The following is a 25,122-nucleotide window of genomic DNA, read 5'->3' as shown; positions in this document are numbered from 1 at the left end:
ATTCCTAATAAAAAACCTTACAATTTATAACATTGTACCTACGTAAATGTGTTATCACCAAGGACAAATAACAATAACGTGTTTATATGTGTTGATTAATCATACTTTTTAACTATGCTTAATACGTGCAAATGCATAATACTAGAATTTAATGATAATTTTTTTTTACTTATGCAGGTGTGATGTTATGTGTTAATAACATTTTAATTGTATCAATTAATATAATTCAATAATAAAAATTGTAACTATGAAATGTACGTTACGAGTTAATATTGGTGATTTAAAGGCAGGTAAATTATATATTTTTATAATGAATGTACTTGTACAATTAGTTATTACGATCTAATGTCTTAATACTTATCTGGTGCGGACTGGCGGAAGTCGAATGTGAACACTTAAGAAGTTTTTCCATCCGGGATGAGGTTTATTCATTGCACGTAGAATCGGACATCGGTTGACCTCTGTAAATATCCATAATGGATACTTCGGGAGCAGAAATTTTGTTAATTAGGATTTAGAATTGAGCTAAAAATGTATTATTATAATATATTATACGTACCTATTTAGTATTTAGGTTATCTCATTATTGTACTCCAAAAATTTATATGATCAAATCACCATTAGAACAATACATATTTATATATTATATATTCCCTAATTCATAATATTATGATAATAATGTAAATACATATTTTTTTTAGATTTTGACTATATATATAAAAAATATTCTAACAATAAATTATTGATCATTTGCTAAAATATAATTTAATAAGTTATATTTTAGCAAATGAAATTTGGATTAAAAATCTAAGTACAAACATCTCAAATAAAACAATCGAATCAAAATTACGAATTCCAGCAAGATACATGGAATCTTGAAAAATTAAAATAATAACCTCCCGAATATAAAATTTGTGGTATCACTAACAATTAAAGACATTTTAATAAATGTAAATATTTTTAAGTGGATTTAACCCAAAATGTCACCAAACAGCATACAGTTTTGGTCCCTATCCCGTTAACTAATAGGTACATTAAAATCCAGTTTTTTAAAAAGATCCAAATACTTTATAAATTGTTCATGAGTCATGACAAACTATATGATGTGTCAGATATGTGAATAGGTATGTCTTAAATAAATATCAATACAATACAATTCATATAACGTTATGATAATAAATATTTGAGTTATCATATAAAGATTATAATTATATGCTATTATTGTGTTAGATATTATTATTTTGATTATTGTTACTATCCACATTGTCATTATTATTATTACTAATATTATTTGTTTTAAGTATAAATATTATTTTAATAATTTTATATTAGTTCTTTTAATCAATCCGTGTATACTAATGTACCAACAATATTTTCTAATTGAAAATGTTTAAAGTCGTATTAAATTTGTATTTGTTCTATAATTATTTATTTTTATTCATACCTATGTATTTGCATTCTAATGGAGATACTAGACAGGTAATTTTAAATTAAAATTTATTAAATTGATTAACTATAAATAAAAGAGTATACATAATAACTTATAATGTTGATCAAATTTATAAAAAAAAATGACTGTCAAATAATATTAAATATAGGTACCTAAACAAAAATAGCAATGGAATTTCAAGGATAATTTTTGTTTAAGGACATTAGGTAAAATGGAAGAGTTTTTAGTGGGCATTTAAGGCTATTTCTTCTAAAACGAATCAAATAAAATATTTTTAGTGTTCTGGTCAGAAGATAACTATTTCGAAAGCAGAAGTAAATGACGGTCATTATAAGCGAAGTAAGGTTAAGTAAGTTCAATATGACAATATGCTATTGTATGAATTATGGGACAGTTTTTGTATGAAATTAATAAACAGTGAAAATAGTTATTTAGAACTGATTTTAGAATATTATTTAGTTTTAGTATATTATTTTACCAGACTAAAGAGCAGTATTCTAAATTTCTAAATTGGAATGAGAGCAATTAAGTATTTTTAGAGGAACAGAATCTGAAAATGTGCAAAATGTATGCTTGGTAATGAAATCTAATAAACAAAATGTTCACCACAATTATATGAGAACTTAGTTTTCAATTACCTACTTCTTAGATTTAGATATACTACGGCAGGAATGTCATACTCAAAATATCAAGTGGGCCAAATATATTGAATAGTTTAGTATGCGACCCACAAAATTTAACGAAAAAAATTAATATTTTATACAAATTTTTCAATCTTATTCTTAGCGTTTATGAACACAGCAAATACAACTAAATTAAAAAAAAGTTAGCTTATCAGAAGATAAGATAGTATAATAATCAAATAAACCATTCTCTGAGAATCCAAGATAGTTATGACACGGCATTAATATTTTATTATTATTTTTTTTTTTCTATCCATTATACAAAAATAGTATTATTCGAGTTTGAAAAACATACAAATAACAGGTTTTAGCTAACTATTGTTTCGTATTAAAGTGACATCGAACGGTTAAAAACGAAGTTCTCTTCGTTTTATTTCGAAAACAAATTAATACCCTAACTAAGATTAACGACCGAGAGGTTCGTGACTGCGGGAAATAGTTTTTAACTAACAAATTATCTATGAATGCGTAGGTAGTGTCTCGTAAATTTGTATTACCATTTATCTGCACCATATAATTGTATTTTAATAATATCATCAACTATATTGTGTATTCAATAACCATAATGTTTTTACACGAATTAAACGTTATATCAGTCAAATTATACGATCTCGTTAAAACAGTTTTTATGATTAAAATACAATAAAAACTCTCCATTTAGCGACATGAAAACGTACCTATATAAAGGTTATATGTGTCGATATATAAACAACAGGCTAGGTAGTAGTTTCCTTTATATCTATGAACGACTGACATCAGAATATCAGGTGTGTACTCATTTAATATTTGAATTTACTTTGTATAATTTATTATTTTTAAGCTAAAAAAAATTTAAATATTATTAAATTATTAGTAGATTATCTACTCAGACAGTCAAATGAAAAGAACATAACTTAAGTAAACTATTGTCTATTACACGCAATTGATTGGTAACAATTAAACAATTAAATGTGACAATATTATAGTTTATTTATTACGATTTATCACATTTATTTTAGGTGTTCCGTTTTAAAAATATATTGCATTAATTATTTTATTTATACGTATTGTAATTCTCAACTGTAAAATAATTATTAATTACCATTAAAATAAGAAATTGGGCGACAAAGGAAAACAATATAGCCAATATAGGTATACACATAAGTACGATATACATACCAAATGATAATATTGATAACCATAATTATTCCAAGTATCTAGCTGGATACAGAGTCGTTAAGAGCGGGTGAGCACAACGGGAACATTTATTCCGGGTCACATTTCAGGATACTTTCCAGGATCTTCTAAAGATTTCAGGTGGATCTCTGTATTAGTTACATAATAACACATACGTAACTTAATTATTAGGTACAATGGTTAGGATCACTCGGCATTGATACCCATAGGAGCTTACTATTGCTAAAATATTTTTCTCTACGAAATTTCAATCACGCAATTTTATTTCGTTTCTGTAAGTAATTTATTCTCAATTATTATAGTACATAAACTGACTATACTTTTCAGTTATCTTCTTAAACAATAATAGTTGTCATTTATTACTGTCGCGGTGCCAAACGTGCAAAGATCAACTATAAAAATATTTAAATTTTTTCGTATAAATCCGTTATTGCAAGTATGGACATGGCGTAATAGTAGAATTGAAGAACGGTTACTATATAGTTATAAGAGTGTTAAAAAAGACTAAAAGTTCAATTAAGACCGATTTTGTGAGTTTCAATGATCTTGGTTGGTCAAATTTCGTGACATTTTACAAATCTCTGTGATTATTTCATCATAATATCATGTTATGGTGACTGAGTAGAGACCATACATCGATTTGCCTTTGATCCGAAACATTTTTTGAAATAGCTCTGGTCAGATATATATCTATTAAAGTATTGAGATTATATAATTTCGATATTTTATACTGTTCATATTATTCATTCAATCCCGAACGTGTTTTCTACCAGAATATGCCAATTATCATCACAAAAATCGGATAGAACTTCTAAAAACATAATAAATAATAATGTTCAATATTTTCATGCAATTGATTAAAAAACGAATTTTCTTCAATTTGGATATTGATTCTTAACACCTTTAAAATTTGATAACAAAACTAAATTGGAGGTATACTTTCATTATTCACTAATTACTTTGGTTTTAAAAATGAAAACATATTTATAATCATGAAAAATTTGGCTATAGATAGGACTGTTAAACTTCATATTTTTAATTTCAGCAATTCGTTTACTTTAATGAAGGAAATTTAATAATATTTGTTATTTACACAATCAAATTAAACGTAAAAAGCATTTTATCTATATGTCATTATATTTGTATGGAATACAGAATTGCTGAACTCGTTGAATAATTTAGCGTAAGTATCGATAATTGATTATTTTTTTTTGTTTTTATGTATTGAAACAGTCAAAATGTTTTCGAGTCTATTTTGGGTCGTATTGACAACGTTGGTCATGTTCAGTCTGGCGGCGAAAATAGTCGAGAACAAGAAAAAAGATTTTAATTACGTTATAAATTTCGATAATGATACAACGGACAATGACAATTCATTGAGAGCGATGCCATTTCGTCCCGAAAGTAAGGCAAACGCGACGAGATTTGACCAAACGATTAAAGTAAAAATTCATCAAAAACGTCACCAAGAAGACGTCAACATTACGACCTACATCGACGAGGTCGTTTCAAAGCTGTTTAAACGAATAACTGATTTCATCGGTTCATTTTTGAGTACTAATTGCGAAACGATGAGCGAGTTTCGTGCCGACGACGAAGTTTGCTTGTGCAAAAATACATCGGTTTTATATTACCTCACACGAAACGTTTGTTTTTTAATAAAAGTAAACGTTACCAGCATTGAAGGGAAAAACCATAGAACATAGTGTAGTAGTAGTAGTAGTAGTAGTAGTAGTAGTAACAGCTCAACCCAAATACATTCGTTCAACCACGGCAGATTTGACGACCTGCTCTCGATATTGCACAGACAACTCCAGCAGCAACCATAAACTAGATTCGAACAACACTCCCAAAGTAGATAACTTTTACGAAGTGCACACTGCAGTTTTTGCACGATCGTCTGATATTTTTGTACCTATCATCTACAAATCACGCCGGAAAACTATACACATACTCAATCTAATATCTAATTAATTATTCAAAGAGCATAGATTTACTATATTAAACTATTTCAATACGTATACGAATTTTCTTTGTATTATGTGTCAAAATAATTGCTTAACAATATTTTATGCTTTATAAATCGAATATTTCGCTTAACAATATTTTTTTTTATTTACAAAATGTCGATTAAGAGCACGACAATGTTTAGTTACAAACATTTAATTATTATTATCATAATATTATAGTCATCATTTGTTTTAAAACATTGTTTTTGTTTATGCGTTCTTTTTATAGGCACCAGGAACCTATTATATTTTATGAATTTAATGATTTTATGAATTAATATTTTATTAACTGTAATCTGAAGCAGTATATATCCCACGATAACTTATTAATGTCATTGATTTAAGAGTATTTATTATTAATAAGCGTTTATGAATTAAGATTCAGTCGAGTGAAGTGGAACGGCAAGGAAATGCTCTCGATATTTGTGGCAATTAATATTTAACAATACGTAATATTGATATTTAGGTATTATCAGTGGCGAATTAACCTTCTCGGAGCCCTGAAGCACGCTCAGTGTTTACCGCCTTTTTTTTTAATACTATCCAAGGATCGTAATTTGAATAGACCAACATTGGAGAGTGATAGGTAATCGGATATAGCCGTCCCGGGACTGAGAAATGGTTCAAAGGTATTTTGATTAAATAATTATTAATTTACAAATATTGTATTACATATAATCTTACAAGTTACAATCTATAAAATGATTACATAAAAGTATGAATAATTTAATGTAATTCTTTTCGAGCTTTTAATCGGGAAAAATCATTTATATATTTTTTTTTTTTTTTTGAGAGTAAAAATAATATAACATAAAACATTTGCCACCCCCTAAAAGTTGCCACCTTAGGCTCAAGCTTCACGAGTCTAGTGGGTAATTCGCCACTGGGTATTAGAGAAGGTAGTATTTATGGTGTTAATAATATATAATAATTAATAATAATACTATTATGTAGATATAATAATTATGGTATTAGTAGTTTTTAGAATAGTTACTATCATAGTAGTAATAATTATCATACTTTTTTAATTTTTATTCGGATAATACTTTTTCAAGTACAAATACAAATGTACAATATATAAGTAGGTACCTATTATAACAAAAAACTTCAATAAAAATATTAAAATTGTAAGAATATAACAATCAAATACCTAGGTATTGTATAACTTTAAAATAATCTAATCTAATTAATAAAAAAAAAATTCTACAAATTAATTTCTATTTCAAAATTCAGTATATTATATTTCAAAAAATCGTAGATAATAAAAATTATCAAAAGAATAAAAATGGATAAATTAGTTGAAACTTTTTTTCAAAAATATTCCACAACCTAAAGTAAATAAAACAATTATCCAAAAGAAAAATATAAGCCGCATAAACAAATAACAAAATCAACGATCAAAAATAACAGATAACAGGTGTTAGATCTCATGAATTTAGATCGATTGTTTTTAATAGAGGGTACCCCCTCTTTTTAACTTCAATTTGCTTATATATATATATATATTACCTTGTTTGTATGTTAATCATTAATTTTTCATAATTATTTTATTGTTTTTTTTGGCTTATTCCGTATTTTTACATAAAATAAATATCTCAAAAAGCTATGTTGGTCTACAATTCCAATTCTATGTTTTAATAGATTATTCTTTTTTTCTTTAAGTTTCTTAAATATTTTTCAGAAACTTTTAAACTATCCTATATAAAAAATTCAGAGACATACTGCAATTTTCGTTTCTTCTATAGTTCTATCATATCCTATTATGCAAATTTTGTGTGTCTCAAAGCATATTCATAATCCAATCACTTCCCAGCAATTCACAAAAACTTAAAATTTAAAATTTGATAAAAATTGTAGGTATTTTTTAAAATCACCTGCAATAGCAATTTTAATCAATTTAGTTGAAATTAACATTTTTAATTCACAGTATTGAATACTTCACGCTTAAGTATTTTACATTATAGTAAAATTTGAATACCTTATTGGTTGAATTTAAAAATAAAATACAAACAATAATAATTTTAATTTAAGGTTAACAATATTTACTTTTTGTCATAGTTCAAAATCACAATATAATTTTAAAGTTTAATAACAATTTGGTAAAATTATAATAATTGAAAAGCTTACTGCAAAAACCAAACAAGTTCAATCTTATAAAAAAAATGTATTTTTTTTTTTAATGAAATTAAATAAAAAAATTCTTACAAGTTGATACAACAACCAGATTAATCTTTTTTAAGTATAGTTTTTATAGCGAATGGGTTTATTTGGTTTTCCATTTTTTGTGCGAGAATTAGATAGATAAATATAAATATATATTAAATTAGTTAAAGATAAGATAGGTATTATTATTTAAATATTTTTCCCGTCGCTAATTGTTTTTAATGTTTAAACTTTAGCTAGAAATGCTAGAGTTTAATTCCTGCCCCTCAAAATCCATCTCAAATATGCCATTATAGTATAACACCATAAGCAAGATAAGAGATAATAAAAACAAAAATCAAAAATTACATGATAATTGTCTTTATTTTTGCACAAATATAATTATGTCAAGGAAATGTTTACATATCGAAACAATAAAATCTTACGTACTAAAAATTTCTAGTAAACTTGTATTTTGTTTACTATATTATATTATGGTATAATGTACATACATATGATTAACTAATATCAAATCAAGTTGGGTACATATTATAATATGCAAATAATTGAAAATATAATTTACATATTATTATATTATGTATGTATGAATGAATCAAATAATTTTTAAACCATTATTACGTAATATTATATTCTATTTACAATATTATAATGATATACAATTATTAAACTGTAGATCACAAACATAAAAATTAAGTATCTAGTTAACTAAAAAAAAAAAAAAAAATTAATAATTATAATATAATATTATTCACACACCCTTGCCACTTTTAGGAGTGTGATCTGAATTATCACAATGAAACTCAAATAAATAATTAAAGTTTCACGTATATAATTTATAAATATTTTAATAAATTATGTACAATGCAGGGTTTAATTTTAAAGGAAATCGTCATAAATCATAACAATTAAATGCTTTTATACGTTAAAAATAGATATTTACAATAAATAAAAATGATAATAAAAGTGTATAGATTTGCATGTAATAATTTTTTTTTTTTTTTAATTTTAGTTGTATAATATTATATAAGTGAATACTATATTAAATCCATGTTTAAATATTATCAAGTTAAAAAAAAAAAAATCTCGAAATAAATGGAATACGTTTAAAATCTCACACAAAAATTGTACAATAAAAGGTTATAATAATAATGTTTATAATATGACTGAAAACAGTAATTCAATTGCTAAGTAGAAATTATCAAGACAATGATTGATAAGTAAAGTTCAATTTTCCTAGTGCCGTAATTATTTTCATTGCTAGTGATTGTGGACATTTTTAAAAATAATTCTATACCATAATTCCTAATATTATCATGTATATTATTATACGTATATAATTTATATTTATATATTTATATATATATATTATGCATATTTTGCATATACAATTACAATATATAGATATATGTATACACACATTTACGTTCAATAATACATTCATTTTTTTTTTTAATATATATATATTCATTTATATATATATATATATAATATAATATAATAAATCACGGTTATTTTATACAAGTCATAAAAATTACAATTTTATTTTGGGACTAGTAAATTTAGGAACATTCATCAATGTATTAATAATATGTAATAAATGTGTGTATAAATATAGAGCATACAAACACTCGTAATATGTACACAAACGATGGGCAATAATAGCATACTCTTATCAGTACAGTCGTACAAATTTGAACGTATAGGCAAGTCATACTATGTCAGTATTTTCAATCCATTTACCAATATTATCATACTTAAATAATTGCGCTAAAATACGATTATCTACCTTTTTTTTTTTTTTTTTTTTAATTTTTTAATTTAAGTTTGTACACATTTTATTTTCATTAATTCAAAATTAAATTTTATCAATTATTTATTCTATAATTTACCGAAGAATTAAAAAAAAAAAAAATTTATAGTTATTAAGTTTCATATCGTAATGACATATTACGAGCATGTAATTAGTGTAAATTAACATGTCTGTTTGTTTTGTTTTTTACACAAGGTTACTGTGAATCATAAAATAATTTACAGGATGTATATAACTTAACTCAAGTATTAAATTTAAAAGCATTTTATTTTAACAGCTTTACAATCGATTTGATGCCAGTCAAACAAATGAACCAATTGGCAATCATTGTCAAAATTAAAATAGTAATACTTAAAATCTAGCAAAAAAAAAAAAAACTGCACCATGATTTGGTATTTTATATACCCAGAGATATGCATGATACATTTTTCATACAATAATACTTTTTTAAAACATAAATAATATTAATAGGTAGTAAAACACACAATGCTAATAATATTATTAATATTAATAAATTAATTAAAATTAACATAGTATTATCGTTTGTCACTATAATTATCTAATCTACACTATATATTTTATTAATAGGTCAATCACTTATATTCAGTAAAGGTTTAAAAAAAAAACATCATACTTATGTAGATTTAAGTTTAAAAACATTATTACAATAGTATTACATTATGATGTCAAAAAAATGTTATTATTGGTAGTAATAAAAGGTATATTTTAATAAATTTTTATCCAAATAAACACGAGTGAATAGTTATAGACACTAACTACCAAAAAATAAAATAAAAAATAATAGGGACAAATGATTCTTTTAAAAGGAAAGCACAAAAATGATAACTAAGATCACTAACAGTCCTAAACAATACATAGGATATACTAATAATAAACAATGATGCTAACACGTACGAATAATAAACGATGATCTTAACATAAAACAATAAAAGACATTTCAATGATTTGATCGTCATAATAAAAAATTAATGGATAATGGTAGATAAATACATATAGGTACATATTATAATATAAATAGATGAAACTTTGTGTTATTGTATCTAATAATAATGATTCATTAGTTAATGTCAAAATAGCAAGTACAACTTATTCACAAGTTTTAAAAACCCGTTTGATAAAATTAATAATTGACCAGTGTCATGGTCGACTTCGCTGTAATTCATATTATTATAAGAATGATTAAAGTCACGCATATACCTTATGAAGTATTGAATGGCATACGATGGTGAAAATTTAATTGATAATGAAAATTGAATAAAATACCTTATATTATGTACAAAATAGGGACGTCGAGTAAATATTTGAATAAGATTTCATTATTTCGTCGTGGTTAGAACAAAAATGTATCGATCAAAACCTTGACACAGTCGGTTAAGTATTGGAAATGGTTCTAATAGTAATAAAACAAAAGTATTTTTTAAATATTGTCAGAAAGGTTTTTTTGTTTTTATGTTTTTCAAAAGAAATATAGTGTTTACAAAATATTTTTTAAACCAATTCTAAAACAACGAAAAAAAAAACTCAAAAAATTAAAAAGGAAAATATTTTGTATACACCATTCCAAGCGTTTTTAACATGTAAGAAAACCCTTTTTGACAACATATTTTCAATACTTTTGTTTCATTCCTGTCTAGAACACTTATCGTTATAAATCAACACACGGCAGTTTTGCAATCGTTTTCTTGAGTGCCGCTCAAGAATGTCTTATAACATTATCATGACGCGTTGACGTCAAGTCATTGAAAAAAATAAAATTGTAGTATGATACGCTACTAGTAAAATAATAACATAAAAGTAATAATAATAGTAAAAATAATAATGATAATATTAATAATAATAGGTAGTAAATAATAAAAAAAAAAAAAATAAATGTATAATGCGATTTGAGTTTTATCATCGGTTAAAACGCAAATAGTCGAGTAAATGTTATGTGGCAAGACCTTCAGTGCGGTTCTGAGAAATGTGATTTGTGTGCGCTATTGGAGACGATTGTGGCGATGGGGGTGCGCAGTTGTTGAGCTGATGGTCGTCGGCAGACTTTAAGTTGACGGCCGTTTGCCGATCGTAGTGTAGATCCCAAAGCGGTGGTGTCCTCATGTGATGGGATGGTGGCGACGAAGACGACGACATGACGTTGTTCTGCTTGTCGGCGGCAATGCTCGACTCCTGTTTCATCATGTCGCCCGGGAACGTACTACCACTGCCGAAGTTGCCGAATCCACTCAGAATGCGATTGTTGACGTTGCTGTTAACGTTCTGGATTACGGATATCTCGTTGATCTGAAGAACGAAAACATGGTCAACGATTTAATAAGGATCGACGGTATGCCTGATAAAATAATAATTATTTTATATTGAATTGTTACTACTACATTAATAATATTGTTTAAATTCTATTAATATTCACGGATCGGAATGAAACAAAAACGATAGTTAGACAAAACGCATCGACAATAAACGGTAATCAAAACACAACAAAAATCAGTGATAAAATAAATAGCACAAATCGCAGTTGTTATTTGTAATAAAAATGTACGTATCACGACCCAAATATTTAACAGGTAGCGTTTATTTTCAATACGCATCATTTCAAAAACAAAAATATATCCAATAACGTAGGTTTTGTTTTTGATATTAATATTATTCATAATAACGTTAAAATATTTATATCACTAAATACTATTGAAAAATGATAAATAATAAAAAAAAAAATACCATAAATGGAACGTGCAATCACCTTTTGTTGATGGATTCCATTTAAAAACGGACTGGGTAGAAACGGATGATAATAGATTTCTGGTCTCCGCTGGAGGAAGTCTGTTTCTTTGACATTGTTAGCGATTTGTAACGGCGGAAGCTCTAGTGACATTCTCCGTCCTCTCCTGGACGTTCCATTTGTCCACATGTGCGTTCCCATGTGCACCTATACATTAATTAAATAAGCAGAGATATTAATAACACATACGCACACATACACATTTTTAATATGTAAAATAAATCTCCTCTGAGATACTAAGGTAAATAGCCGTCGAATTAGCTTACTTTGAGATTTCCTTTTGTCGTGAACGCTTTCAAGCACACCGTGCAACGAAATGGCTTGTCGCCCGTGTGGGTCCTCATGTGAATTTGTAGTGCGGAGGACGATGAGAAGTTCTTATTACACACGTGACACAAGTGTTTAGGCGAACCTTCAAAGGAACAAACAAAATAACTTTAGTTATTTCATTGTACAGGTAATATTTTAGTATCCGTTATAAATACACAGTCGGCATTAGACTTAAATGAAGTAAAAAAGTCCTAAATATCAAAGGTTGCAAAACGACAGCGATATTAGAACGAGTATAACTAGTATAAGATTTATAACTTATAATATTATAGATGATATTTCTTTGTATTTTGACGTGAAATGTTCAGTATAAAATAATACAATTTTGCGACGCAACAGCAATAGTGTAATGAGTTATAAAACAATAAAGAAAACGCTATGCAATATAGTCGAGACAAATACGATTTAACGATTATATTGATTTTCAAAGTCAATAAAAATTTCGAGTTTTGGGCAGAACGATTTCGTCGTTCGTGGCAATCGCCTATTTTGCCACTCAGTCGGGCGGAATCTTAATCTCTGCGGGTAACACGAACATAGAACTATAATTTTTAAAGTTTGCTCGTGACGGACGGGAGTCGTCAATCGAATTTCTGATAACGGCGATGATATTATTATTATTTTACGTAACTGCTACTACTCTGACTTACTTGGTTGTCTCTTGGCCGACGGCAGGCCAGCGTCGGGATCGGCCAACGAGCGTTTCGGCGACGACGACGAGGAAGACGACAGACCCCCCTCGGTAGCGGCTGGCGGTTTTCTGGAACCGGAGCCCGAGGCGCTGTACTGTTGCTGCTGCTGGCCGACGGCGGGCACGGACAGCGTGACCACCGGCTGGATCGAGGGATTGGTCGACGGCGGTTGCGACGACGACGGCGGCGTCTGAGCGGATGCGGCGCGTTGTTGCACCGGTGGCGGGGACAAGTCGGCCACGGACTGGACGGTACTGGTCAACGACGGGCCGGTGCACGTGGACGCGTTGGCCGACGCCGTGGTCGTGGCACTGGAAGCCGCGGCCATCAGACCGTTGGCGGGCTGTTGCAACACGACATGCTGCTGCTGTGGCGGTGGCGGTGGCGGTGGAGGCGGCGGCGGAGGCGGCAGGGCAGTCCGAGGCCCGGTTCCTCCGGTTCCCGCGACTGCTGTTCCTCCTCCGCCGGACGCCGTTCCGGACGAAGCCGACGATCCCGTGACCGCGGCCACGGCGGCGGCGGCGGCCGCTGCGGCGTTTTGCGCTGCTACGCTCAACAGCATGATCTGCTGTTGGTGGTGGTGCATCTGGTGCTGGTGGTGCTGGTGGTGCTGCTGGTGATGGAGATGATGCTGGGCCGCGTCCCGGCTCTCGGAGCTCGCGTTGCTGGCCGTGTCGTCGTGACCGCAGCTAGTCGAATTGTTGCCGTCGAACATGTTGTTCGACGAGCTGCCTCCGCCGGCGCCCGTCGACGACATGTCTCGAGTCTTATGCGTGAGCATGTGCTGTTTCATATTACCCTGCAACACATGCAGAATACATACTGAAAGTCTGTTTTACCACAATGTCGGTGTATCTATTTCATCATTTCGTCGGGTCGCGGGGGGGCAAAAGGGGTATTGGGGGTTGGACGGGGCGGTGAACCGGTGGACAATATATACGGAGCAAATCGTGTTTCAATAGTAACGAAATCAATATACCTGATATACCTGCTATAGGTGTACTTAAATGAAACGCGGTAACGGTCATCTCGTCACACGTCCCTTTGCACACACATATACTTTATGACGTGACAATATAATACACTTAGGGCCCTTAGGGGCGAGAGAGTTTATTACACGCCGGGCGATGACGCATACCGCATTTGGAAAAATCAATTTTCACACCTTCAAATACAATCAGTAATAATAACGTATAAAACCGCACGACGGAGGGAAGATATTTTCATAACAAACACTTGCACGCGATCCGACAAGAATATTTGCAATAATAATAATAATAATAGAGTCGTCTCGTAAACACATCTCCCCTATATCACGGCCATAAAAGCTCGTGTTCAACGAGTTTCGAGCCGCGTGCGTTTACCGATCTAATATAAAACCACTGGCAGTTCAAGTCGAAGGAGGGGCGTCTCAAATAATAATATTAAAAATTGACTAGGTATTGTTGTAGTTTCGAAACGACGTCTCAGGTGGTTATAATCGCCTGACGTTTCGTAGGATATGCTATTTGAAATACACGTTCAGTGACGTGACGATTGTGTAGTATTTTTAGGCGGCGAGTTGATTTGATTATTAGTTTTTTAATGTTGCGCTTAAAAAATACAAAACCCAATTTTTCGTTAGTCCGTGTGTATTATTACTTCTCATAGTTTCCTTTTCGCGGGCGTAAATGTCAAAAAGTGTACAATAATAGTGAGCCGCAAGAATGTTGCGGAATCTTTAAGACTTTTCGACAGCTCCATCGGTAACATATAGTTTTACCACTCTTGTCTACGTAATTATGAACGCCTACAAGTCGTTTTGAATGTAATTTCGGTAGAGCACACATTTCTATTCGTACGTACACACTTCGAGGGGCACCGCAGACGTCGTGCGGTTTCGGTTTACAAATAGATATGTAATACGATTATTAGTCCAATGCATTCGCACCGCTATAACTCTCTCGAGCTGTATAATATTCACGAAAAATGGCCACGAGATAAATACTGTGAATAATATACGAACAAATGTTTTGAAGACGCCTTGTTGAAATTTTTTTGTACATTAACAGTAAATGCAAGTTAACGCAGATATGCTATACTTATTCTTGGAGTAATTTATTCATATCGTTGAGATAAAACATTTTATCTGTAGACATAATGAAAAAAAACCCAATTTTGTGGGTTCTACTCATACAGGTTTTATGTAAAAATAATTATTTTAAAAGAAATTATGATCGCTTAAAAATGGAATATACAAGTTTAGAAAATTAAATAAATACCATGTTACAATGAGACGCTCATAAAATTTTTATTTAAATTTGCCTATACTCGACCCCTTAAAAACGCTATAAGACATCCTCTTTTAATATTGTCGTTTTATAAACGAAGTGGTGGAATCTTTCCTTCGACACTTCTGTGGTCAATCATTTTAATTTATATAATTAAACGAAAATTGCATTGCAGAATTATTACTGTGGCAATAATTAACTTAACCTACAACCTACACATACGATCAAAAATCAACATACTTTTACGCGATGTAATATATTTACATAGGTAAATTATAGTGTAATTATATATAGTGTAAAAATTATTAGCTTTCGAAAGACAATAATTATAGAGTAACATATATCAGACATAATTAAAATTGTAAATTATCACTAGCTAATTGAGAATTATAATTTATAATAATGGACGTTTATTTTTTACTATATACAATACATGTCACAGAAAATAGTAAAATGAAAATAGTATTGATAAACTCATTTGATTAATTTCTACTATTCTCAAATAAGATTTGTGATTTAATGCAGGGAAGTCAAGATTTAAATTAATTTCATACCAAATACAGCACATGGTCATAGATCGTAACAAAATGATTTTCGTCGCGGGATATGAATATGGAAAACATAATATCATAAAATAACATACATACGTAAAAATATGTACATAAAAATAATACGGTCAAAGGTAAACAGCGTGAATCCGGCCAAAAAATCCAATCACGCATACAAACCGTCACACATTTTATTGTTTTCAATTAAAAAAAAATTCCATTTCCGTGTATGATGATAATGATGATGATGTGTAATAAGTTGACTAAAAACCGTCACTTTGCCGTCAGCAATATCAAGTGGAAATAATTTCGAAAACAACATTATAATATATAGATACACATGTACACATACACACACACACACACAAACACACCACAGTGAAATGGAAGTGGTACACCTCTGCAGTTCGCAGAGTACATTACTACTAAATGAGCATCCCAGCGAAACATATTAAAAAAATATAGGTATCCAAGTGAAGAAAAAACAAAGAGAAAATTAGTAATAAAAAAGAGCAACATTATTTTACACGAGAAACCGTATAGAATAGAAAGACAAAAAAAAAAAATAAAAACAAATTGCACTAAGAAACATAAATGACTGTGGAAATTAATCCACGTCACTGCCGTTGAATTTTACTGTACGTTTTATTCTGCGAATGGAAAAAAAAAACGCGATGAATCGTGAAACAGAAAATAGTAATATGCTATACAAGACGTATTATGTGTGATTTGAAAAATGACGGATGTATGTGACGGATTTGTGTGGAAACGTTTTCGATTCGGTGCTGTAGACAGACAACGATGATGATCTCAGCGATCTCAGTTCGTAATTATAAGTCATTTTTGTCGTTTCCATCGTCATACAACATATTGTTATGGATTTGACGATCGGTCTAAAAAGAGACGCACGCGCAACGATATCTTAGTGTAGGTTAATGATACGAATAACGTATAAAATTAACTACGGCCATATATACCTACAATGGGTAAAGATGTACTGGATGTAGTACCACCTATACGGATAACACAATTATTTACGTAATAATGTTTTTAAATAGTTAAAGAGTTGTTATCAAAAAACGAGTGATATTGTTTCGTAGTAATTATGTAACACTATCAAAAACCTTAAATTATAAAATGTCAGATTTTTATATATTATGTTAAACAACTAAAACAATAATAAATTTTAATGAAGTAAAAATAGTAATAATACTTAATGTAAAATAAAATTGCCATCGCTTTAAAAAAAAAAAAAAAAAAAAAATGAGAGTCGTGGGACATTGCCGCTTATTTCTTAAATGCGTCATCGTGCATACATACTTGTATATTATAATGTAATATAATAAGTATATGCTAAGATAAATTATACCCTGTAAGGCTGTAAATGGCTTAATATCATAATTGCTCGTTGTGTAATAACGCGTGAGAGTAATAACATTTTATAAAATGTATTATAATTTATAGGTAAACGTTGTTTTTTTTTTTATACAAAACTTTAATTATAAAATATTCTGACTTGATAATACTATACACGAATATAATATGACGGTAATTAAATTAATGAAATGTGACAGATACGATTATGGGTAAGAATTAATAATGTTATAAATTATTATTATTTATTATTATTACATATACCTATAAAATATTATACTTGGAACTCGTAATGACCAATACAAATAAACGTTATTAAATTTGTTTAGATTTATTTAAGTTTATTTGAAATGATATGATTTTTTATGATTTTATTCAACTCATTTACTTGACGAAGTAATAATAATTGTATTTTTTGTATAAAATATAATTTATAGATAATATAATTTCAGGTGAACTCCTACTCTAAAGTCACTGAAATTAAACATAATGAAATTTATGAACAAACGCTGCAATTATTGCTACGTATTATTAATACTATGCTTTAGTACTATAGTTTCACAATAATTCACATTGCGCTACCTAAAACGAATTACCTAATTTTACGAAACTAGATTAAAAACTGTAATTTTTTTTATCAATTTTCTAATTTCTACATAACAATATTATGTAAAAACAAACTAGCATAATATTCATTTATTAGTAAGAATTACGTAATTAGTTATTTAAAAAATTAAATTATAATTATATTAGGAAATTATATAATATAGGAGTAAAAGAAAAGATACTAAAAATAGCATTGAAACAATGAAATATGATGATTCGCATTTAATTTAAATTTATGTGCATGTTGTCAAATAAATGGAATCGTTTGTACCGATTAGATAACCGGTAGTAGTGGTCTATTGTTTTTGCTGTTTTTACATATACATTTGATATTTGAATATTTAAAGAGAATATTATTCGTCTTCAAATACGAGTAGCAAGTCTTTTTTTTCCGGTTCGTCGATGTATTTATTTTTAAACAAGTAATAATAAGGTTTTGTATTGAACACTTAAATTATTTGTGCACGTTAGAGAACAATTCGAAAAATACAATATAAATAGAAATGCATTATAAAAAAAAAAAAAAAATCGCGATGAAAACCGCCAAGAGAAATTTAAATAATGTTGAAATGTCCATAAAGGATCACATCTGGCGACTATTTCGAAAAGCGGTGATATGCAACTGCACGTATTGTTATAAGAAAAAAATGTGTAACAAATATAAATATGTTTATTTTTTATTTTAAATTTTAAATTAGCTTATGTACTTGATATTATATAGTTACATAATTATATATAATATAATAATGACAGCCAAAATATCTGATTCAAGTTGGGCGTTTGGTTATTGAGACTGTTTAATGACAATTTATATTAAATGATTGTGTTGTATACGTATGAATCCGAATGTCAAATATTAATTTATTTCAAATAACATTATTTTTTAACAACACGCCGGAATCGAACACAAGACCGTGGGATAAAAATGAAAAACGTTTCAAAATATTATTCTACTCGCTTTCGGATGGACCTAGAAAAACGTAAATGTCAAAATAAAATTCACATAATATGCATAAAATATGAACGTCCTAGTTAAATAAATTAACCAACACACACAATGCCGTTGACGTTGGAACGCTCGATTATTTATATTCCACGATGATATACATAGTTATGGGTATGTATAGGTAAAGTAAAAGTGTAGAATTTTTTTTTTTTTATTTTATTTTATATTATATTTGTACGTATTTACTATTTAGATTAATATCGTTATTCCTTTGCCCGTAAAAGCAACAGGTTTTTTTCTCACTATTTGTTGAGATGGATCGAGGAATTAATCTATTATTCAATTGCCAACAAAACGACAGCGGGGAAAATGAGAAAATATAGTGCGAGAACGTGGCTTTCTCGAATCCGCAACGATGTTACCTGTCACAAAAGCGAAGCGTACAGGTATACTACACCACCACTTGGATGTATCGAGATGCTGACCAACAAGCGTAATATTATATTAATATTATTATCTATCATCGTGTTATATAAGGTAGAGCCAAAACGGTTGATTAAAATCCAATCGACCATAAAAAATTAAAAATTGGTTGGTCAATGATTTATACACTTATATATACCTAGTTGTTAATTATTGTTAAAAAGATAATAATATTAATATGAGAAGCGGTCGATGCATTCAAATAACAAAGCAATAGATACGAATGTACAATACTACATAATTTTATTATTAAGAACGAAACTCTTAAAAACAAAAATAACTGAACTTAAATAGTCTATTCAATTGGATCTATCTATTTTATTTTTCATATATTTTCACCGATATATTTTATTGAACACGTACATAGCTAAAATAAAAAAGGATATAAATTATAAGTAACTGAAATGATCGGAACCTCCTCACTTATAAGACTATACCTACATTAGAATATGAAAAGATATTGATTTTAACTATGAAATAATAATCAAGTATAGTTAAAATGGTATTGTTTAGTATCTCATATTATGTATAATAAAATACGTATCGTTATTCATTCTAACAATTGTACTGTCATTTTAGTTGTCTGTATGAAAAAGAGATAGACCGTAGGTTTTTTTTTATGAAAGAGAAGATGCAAATAACTGTCAATTGACAAAAAAATGATCGTTTGTTAGAACGAAAAAATTAAATGGTTCCAGTCTTCACTGGAATATAATATATATATATAGTATTAACCACGAACAGGAAAACGATCTTTTTACAAGTATTGTATGCACTCGAACAATACTTTTCAAGCAGTGAACAACCTCATCTCCTAAGGCCGTAATCGATTTTACAAAGAACACAATACAATTTAGCACCGATCGTTCGAGAGTATTTTTTCGTTTAATTTTTCCGCGACGAACTGTTGATTTTGACGAATAGGAATAGGATTTTGGATGGAATGGTGAACCAGTGAACAACGGGGTATGGATATTTTTTTAAGTGCAATATTATGTGCCATTTATATTTACGTCGAATACACTTACTAATAAATAATTATTATTACATATAATCTGAAGTGTTGTACAAGCAAATATACGGGACCAAATTAATCATTAGAAATTATTTAGGAATTGTGTCTAAGACCTATAAAGGAAAACACTAGTATATATGACTTAAAATCAAATTATATGTTGTGGAAAATTTAGGTCAATTCATATTTTTCATATTTTACTGTGCACACTTTTATGTTTTAAAAATGTGGGCTCTATTCAGGTGGCTATTATAAATAGTGCCATCGGTCCGGTGATTCAAAGGCCAACAGTTTAGGTTCCAATATTTACGAATGCTGTGTTATATTATCGATTAATGATTTATGATTCAGTGTCGATCGTACCTTTGTCGAGAATCCTCGGTCGCACACGGTACATTTGAATGGTCGCTCTTTGGTATGGCTTCTGTAGTGGATCTCGAGAGCAGAGTGGCACGCGAACGTTTTGAAACAGATGTTGCACGTGGTATTTCCTCTAGCTGCTAAAACATACACATCGGAAATAATTATTTTGCATAATTTTTGTCGCGCACGTGGGGTAATAAGTAACCACCCTGGCACACAAATTTTAAAAATAATAATAAAATATAAAATCTAAGCACCCGGTTCAACAAGCCCCGTCAACGACGGAGCGTGCGCCTGATAAGTACCCTGCACATGTGACAGGCGGTAAGAAGACACAAATCAAAATATAAATAATAATAATAATAATTATTATTATTATTATTATGCCAGATGATAAAAAGAGTTTGCATCTTTTGGTGGAATACCTTACATGTTATAATGTCATCAACATCTCGCGTTACTGCGAGACATGATATAATGTTTTAGATTTTTTTTTCCTGAAATGTGATTTTTCTAAAATACTGTTTATGTGCAAGCAAATGTTTCAAATATTCGTTTCATCTTGTTTTTGGTATAAAAATAACTCACATCTCACAAGTCACGACATTCGTTTATTTATATTTTATTTACTATTTTAGATTTCGTGCAGAGCGAGGGGCGGTTTTACAATGAAGTGTACTCTATTTTTCTTTCGGTTAACACTTTTTGGGGTAATAAAAGTTTCAAATTTTTCATGTATTCCACTAAATCAAATAAATTGTATACAGATGGTACTTATAGACGTCATTTTCGGAAAATATCCCAATAAATTACTAAACGTATTTAGTTGACTGCGAATAAACGGCGGAACATACATAGAAAAACCCGTTTTCAACGATATGTTGTCCGTTTTGAGTAAACCGAATTCACGTTGGCAGAATGGTTGTTGAGTGCTAATTAGTATGATTTATCGTATTGATCTACTATTGAAAATAATTTTATACTAGCTTTTAGATGCCAAGGTGAGCAAACTGAATGAATAAATTATAATAACAATGTACTAAACCTACACTACTTTCCACGTCTCATCGCAGATATACTTTTTTTATAGCAATATTTTAATATATTACAATATATTTTAAAAAAGTGTTTAAGCGAACGAAATAGTTTATAGAAATAAAATCGGAGAATCATATTTTTGATCGTTGTATTAACAGAATGAGTAAACACAATATACATATTATTATAAATATACAAATACATATTTAAAGAATATTTTTTTCGTGTTATAATTAATGAAGAGATCGGTTTTATATTTTTAAGATGTATTATAATAAAATTAAATACATTGTAAATAACTACATAATATATGGGATTCATTAATTCGGTCAAAGTCAGCAACATTATATTATTTCTTACCGCATAATAATATAATAATTGCTGGAACAAAAGCAAAAAATAAATTTTATAATAATTATTCATATTCATAGGCCCTCGAAAAAAACTGTGCTGCCTAACTCAGACTCATATTTTCATATTTTGAGATTTAATAATTAAATATAGGTATAAAATTGTATAACAGAACATGTTTAGTGGCGTAACGTAACGTTTATTGATTAATTAAGTATATTGATATTATCACTCTAGAGTTGTTTATTTATTTTGAGATCTCGGATGATATCGCCAATATTATAATAAAATAATAAATTTATAATACTATAATACTACCGTAAAACCATTTAAGGCGGGTTTAAAAGTTTGAAACTTATTAACAGATATACTCAACAAGGTTGCGAGAGTATGAAAAAAAAATAATATTATTGAACCACACGAAGTACTATCGGCGAAAATTTGAATATTGTGTTTACAATAATCTCATAAAATTCTAAAGATGTTATAAACGAAAATCACAACAATGTTTGTTTTTTATCTTCTCTAAATTTTACCATTCATTATTATTGACTAAGACGTCTCAAACGTGTATAAATCCGTGTTAATTTATACCCGACGGCAATGATTTCGAAATAATAGCGGGCAAACAAAATTCTTTCACGCGTCGGCAAGCAAAATAATTATAATTTATGTTTTTAATTAAAAACAAAAAAAAAAATATGTGTATGTAAATACCGATAATACATCATTCGGCGTGTAAAGGCATAATGAAAATAATAGTAACATTATATTACGGTGTTTTAAAAAAAGACATGTGACGCACATGTGGTCGGTGCTTATATACGATAATAGCACGATAAATAATGGCAACGGCGTTTATAATTACTTATTTATTCTCCACAAAAACGATAAAATACAAGGAACGTCCGATGGAACAACCAACGTAACAAAGGAACGATACTACGATTTATCAGTTGGGTGCGTTGAGAATAATTTCCATCGTGTTATTATCATCGATAAAATATTATGCGGCGGCGTGTGTATCGAGTGCACCGTGAAATGGATATTAATCGAGTAAAAAAATAAAATTCAATTAGAACAAAAAAAAAAAAAAAAAAAAAAAGGGTTTCCAATGAAATCTCGGAATACCATTCGCGTTTACGAAAAAAAAAAAAAATTGAAATGTATCGGCCCACAGGACAGAGTGTAGGCATCTCATCTCGTCACCGTGTACAATAAAAACTTCAACTCGCTGTACAGTTTATTATTGTTAGTAGTAACTGGTAATATTTCTATTTATACATGTCGAATACTACTACCACGATTACTAATTTTAATACTACGCGTACCTAATGTTTACACCAAATCATAACACATCTGTTATTATACTAATTAAATCATTTAATTAGAAATTAGATTAGGTGAAATAATATATTATTATAATTATCTTTTTTAAACTACTTGATTGTATTAAAAATGTGTTATGATTATGATGATAATAATAACAATTTTGTGCCCCCTCCACTTCCGCACACGGGTACACGTGCCTGTATCGTACGCCATTTGCCAACAAAGAGAAGACAAATATTCGATAGTAAAATATTATGTGCAATATTATTATAATATTAATTATTAAGGTGTCAACTAATGGATACGTATTACATAATGCTTATTATTTTGATAGCGTTATTATTGAATATCGCGGCTAATATTATAAATATTATAATATGATATTCGGTTCATGAATGAGAAGATTCCGAGCGCTCAAATTTAAAATTATTTTTATGATCATCATTATTTATTATTTGTTATTTATTATTATTATTATTATTATGCACACATGGTTCTGAAAGCTTGTTTCGGGCGGTAGTCGGCAAAAAAAGAAATGCTCGAGATTCTATTGATTTAGTCAACAAAGTGACAGAATGCATCTAAATATAAAACTTAATGACGCGATGAACATTTCAACGTTTTAAATGTCAATGCATTTTACCAGACAATAATGCGATGATAATATAACATAAGGAATTCAGGCGTGATGTATGCGACGCGTTTTTCATCCGAGCGTGCTTGACACGGTGCCAAAAAGTGCGTGCAATTTATTCTCCGGACGAAAAGAATAGTTATTTTACACGAATTAAATTGAATTTAGAAAAAATGTGTACGATCGAGAGTGTCTATTCATAACTGCGCGCAATGGCAACACACAATGGCACGTGATGTGCGCGGTGATGTTCTAAAATATAAAAGTCAACGCCAAAACAATAATAGCGACACGAACAAAACGGATGTCTTGGGTTTTTTTTCCTTTAAAGATTTTCCTACAAATAAACGGCCTGTGACACTTACCGGATGGTCCGAATGATGGCCCATGGCCCGGAAGTCCGGCAGTGGAATTGGCGGAACCTGACATGAGTCCGGCGAACGCCGGTGGCAGATATGCGGACATAATGTGATTGGCAGTAGTGGTCAATGCCGACTGTTTGGGTGTTAAATCCAGGGCACAAGGTGGAGAGTATCTGCTGTTGTGGAACGACATCGATGCGGGAGATCCGGCCCGGGAACCGTGGTGTCGTGAAGACGACGACGTCGGCCTCGGCGAAAATGACTCGTCCGAAGTGATAATTGGTGGGCTGGCCATCATTACTCTACCACCTGAAATCAAGAGATTACGATATAAAAAGAGTTACAATTTATTTCATGGTAATCGGTAAATCCACGTGATAATGTATTCAAACAATAGGTTTCAAAGGTTGTAATCAAACTAATAGGTTTATAAGGTTGCAGTTATTTGTCTGGGCTAGTCGGGTGGGTAGTTAGCTAGTAGACTTAAATACAAACATTTTTTGAGTGAACAAATGTATTTACTGCATCGCTAGAGATCTTATATTGTCAATAATTGTTACGCAAAATTAAATAATTAATAATAATAATAAATAATAATTTTGTAAATCAATCTATATTACAGTAACGATTGTCAAATTAACAGTGTAAATAATAAAATTATCATTGATTTTTCATATAATCGTGGTAACA

At 29.6% G+C, this 25,122-nt stretch overlaps 2 protein-coding genes across 4 annotated transcripts in view; one reads left to right on the top strand and one right to left on the bottom strand.

Annotated features, from left to right (window-relative positions):
• The first annotated feature begins 4,547 nt into the window (after positions 1 to 4,547).
• Positions 4,548 to 5,015, top strand: LOC112600030. The gene has a single exon (XM_025347165.1). It carries the CDS (start codon positions 4,548 to 4,550, stop codon positions 5,013 to 5,015), a length of 468 nt encoding a protein of 155 aa, XP_025202950.1.
• Positions 5,016 to 11,131: 6,116 nt separating this feature from the next.
• The window catches only part of LOC112600015 (sal-like protein 1), an 80,625-nt gene continuing 66,634 nt past the window's right edge, over positions 11,132 to 25,122 (bottom strand). Inside the window, exons 3-8 of one of the 3 annotated variants that reach the window (XM_025347145.1) lie at positions 24,436 to 24,741; positions 20,716 to 20,852; positions 13,069 to 13,909; positions 12,355 to 12,500; positions 12,050 to 12,235; positions 11,132 to 11,592 (exon numbers count right to left, since the gene is read on the bottom strand). In XM_025347145.1, coding sequence (XP_025202930.1) covers positions 11,239 to 11,592; positions 12,050 to 12,235; positions 12,355 to 12,500; positions 13,069 to 13,909; positions 20,716 to 20,852; positions 24,436 to 24,741 — 1,970 coding nt within the window. In that variant the 3' untranslated portion in view covers positions 11,132 to 11,238. The remainder of the gene's footprint in view (positions 11,593 to 12,049; positions 12,236 to 12,354; positions 12,501 to 13,068; positions 13,910 to 20,715; positions 20,853 to 24,435; positions 24,742 to 25,122) is intronic. The other 2 variants (XM_025347147.1, XM_025347146.1) reach the window with 2 other exon arrangements.

This window comes from Melanaphis sacchari, unplaced genomic scaffold (genome assembly GCF_002803265.2).
Source record: "Melanaphis sacchari strain LSU unplaced genomic scaffold, SCAv2.0 Contig59_pilon_pilon, whole genome shotgun sequence".
In the NCBI taxonomy this organism is placed as follows: Eukaryota; Metazoa; Arthropoda; class Insecta; order Hemiptera; family Aphididae; genus Melanaphis; species Melanaphis sacchari.
Note: the sequence above shows the minus strand (reverse complement) of the source record. Positions and strands in the feature narration are given on the sequence as shown.

Excerpts from the sequence above, each read along its gene's own strand:
- LOC112600030 (XM_025347165.1), top strand. The coding sequence starts at position 4,548 with ATGTTTTCGAGTCTATTTTGGGTCGTATTGACAACGTTGGTCATGTTC.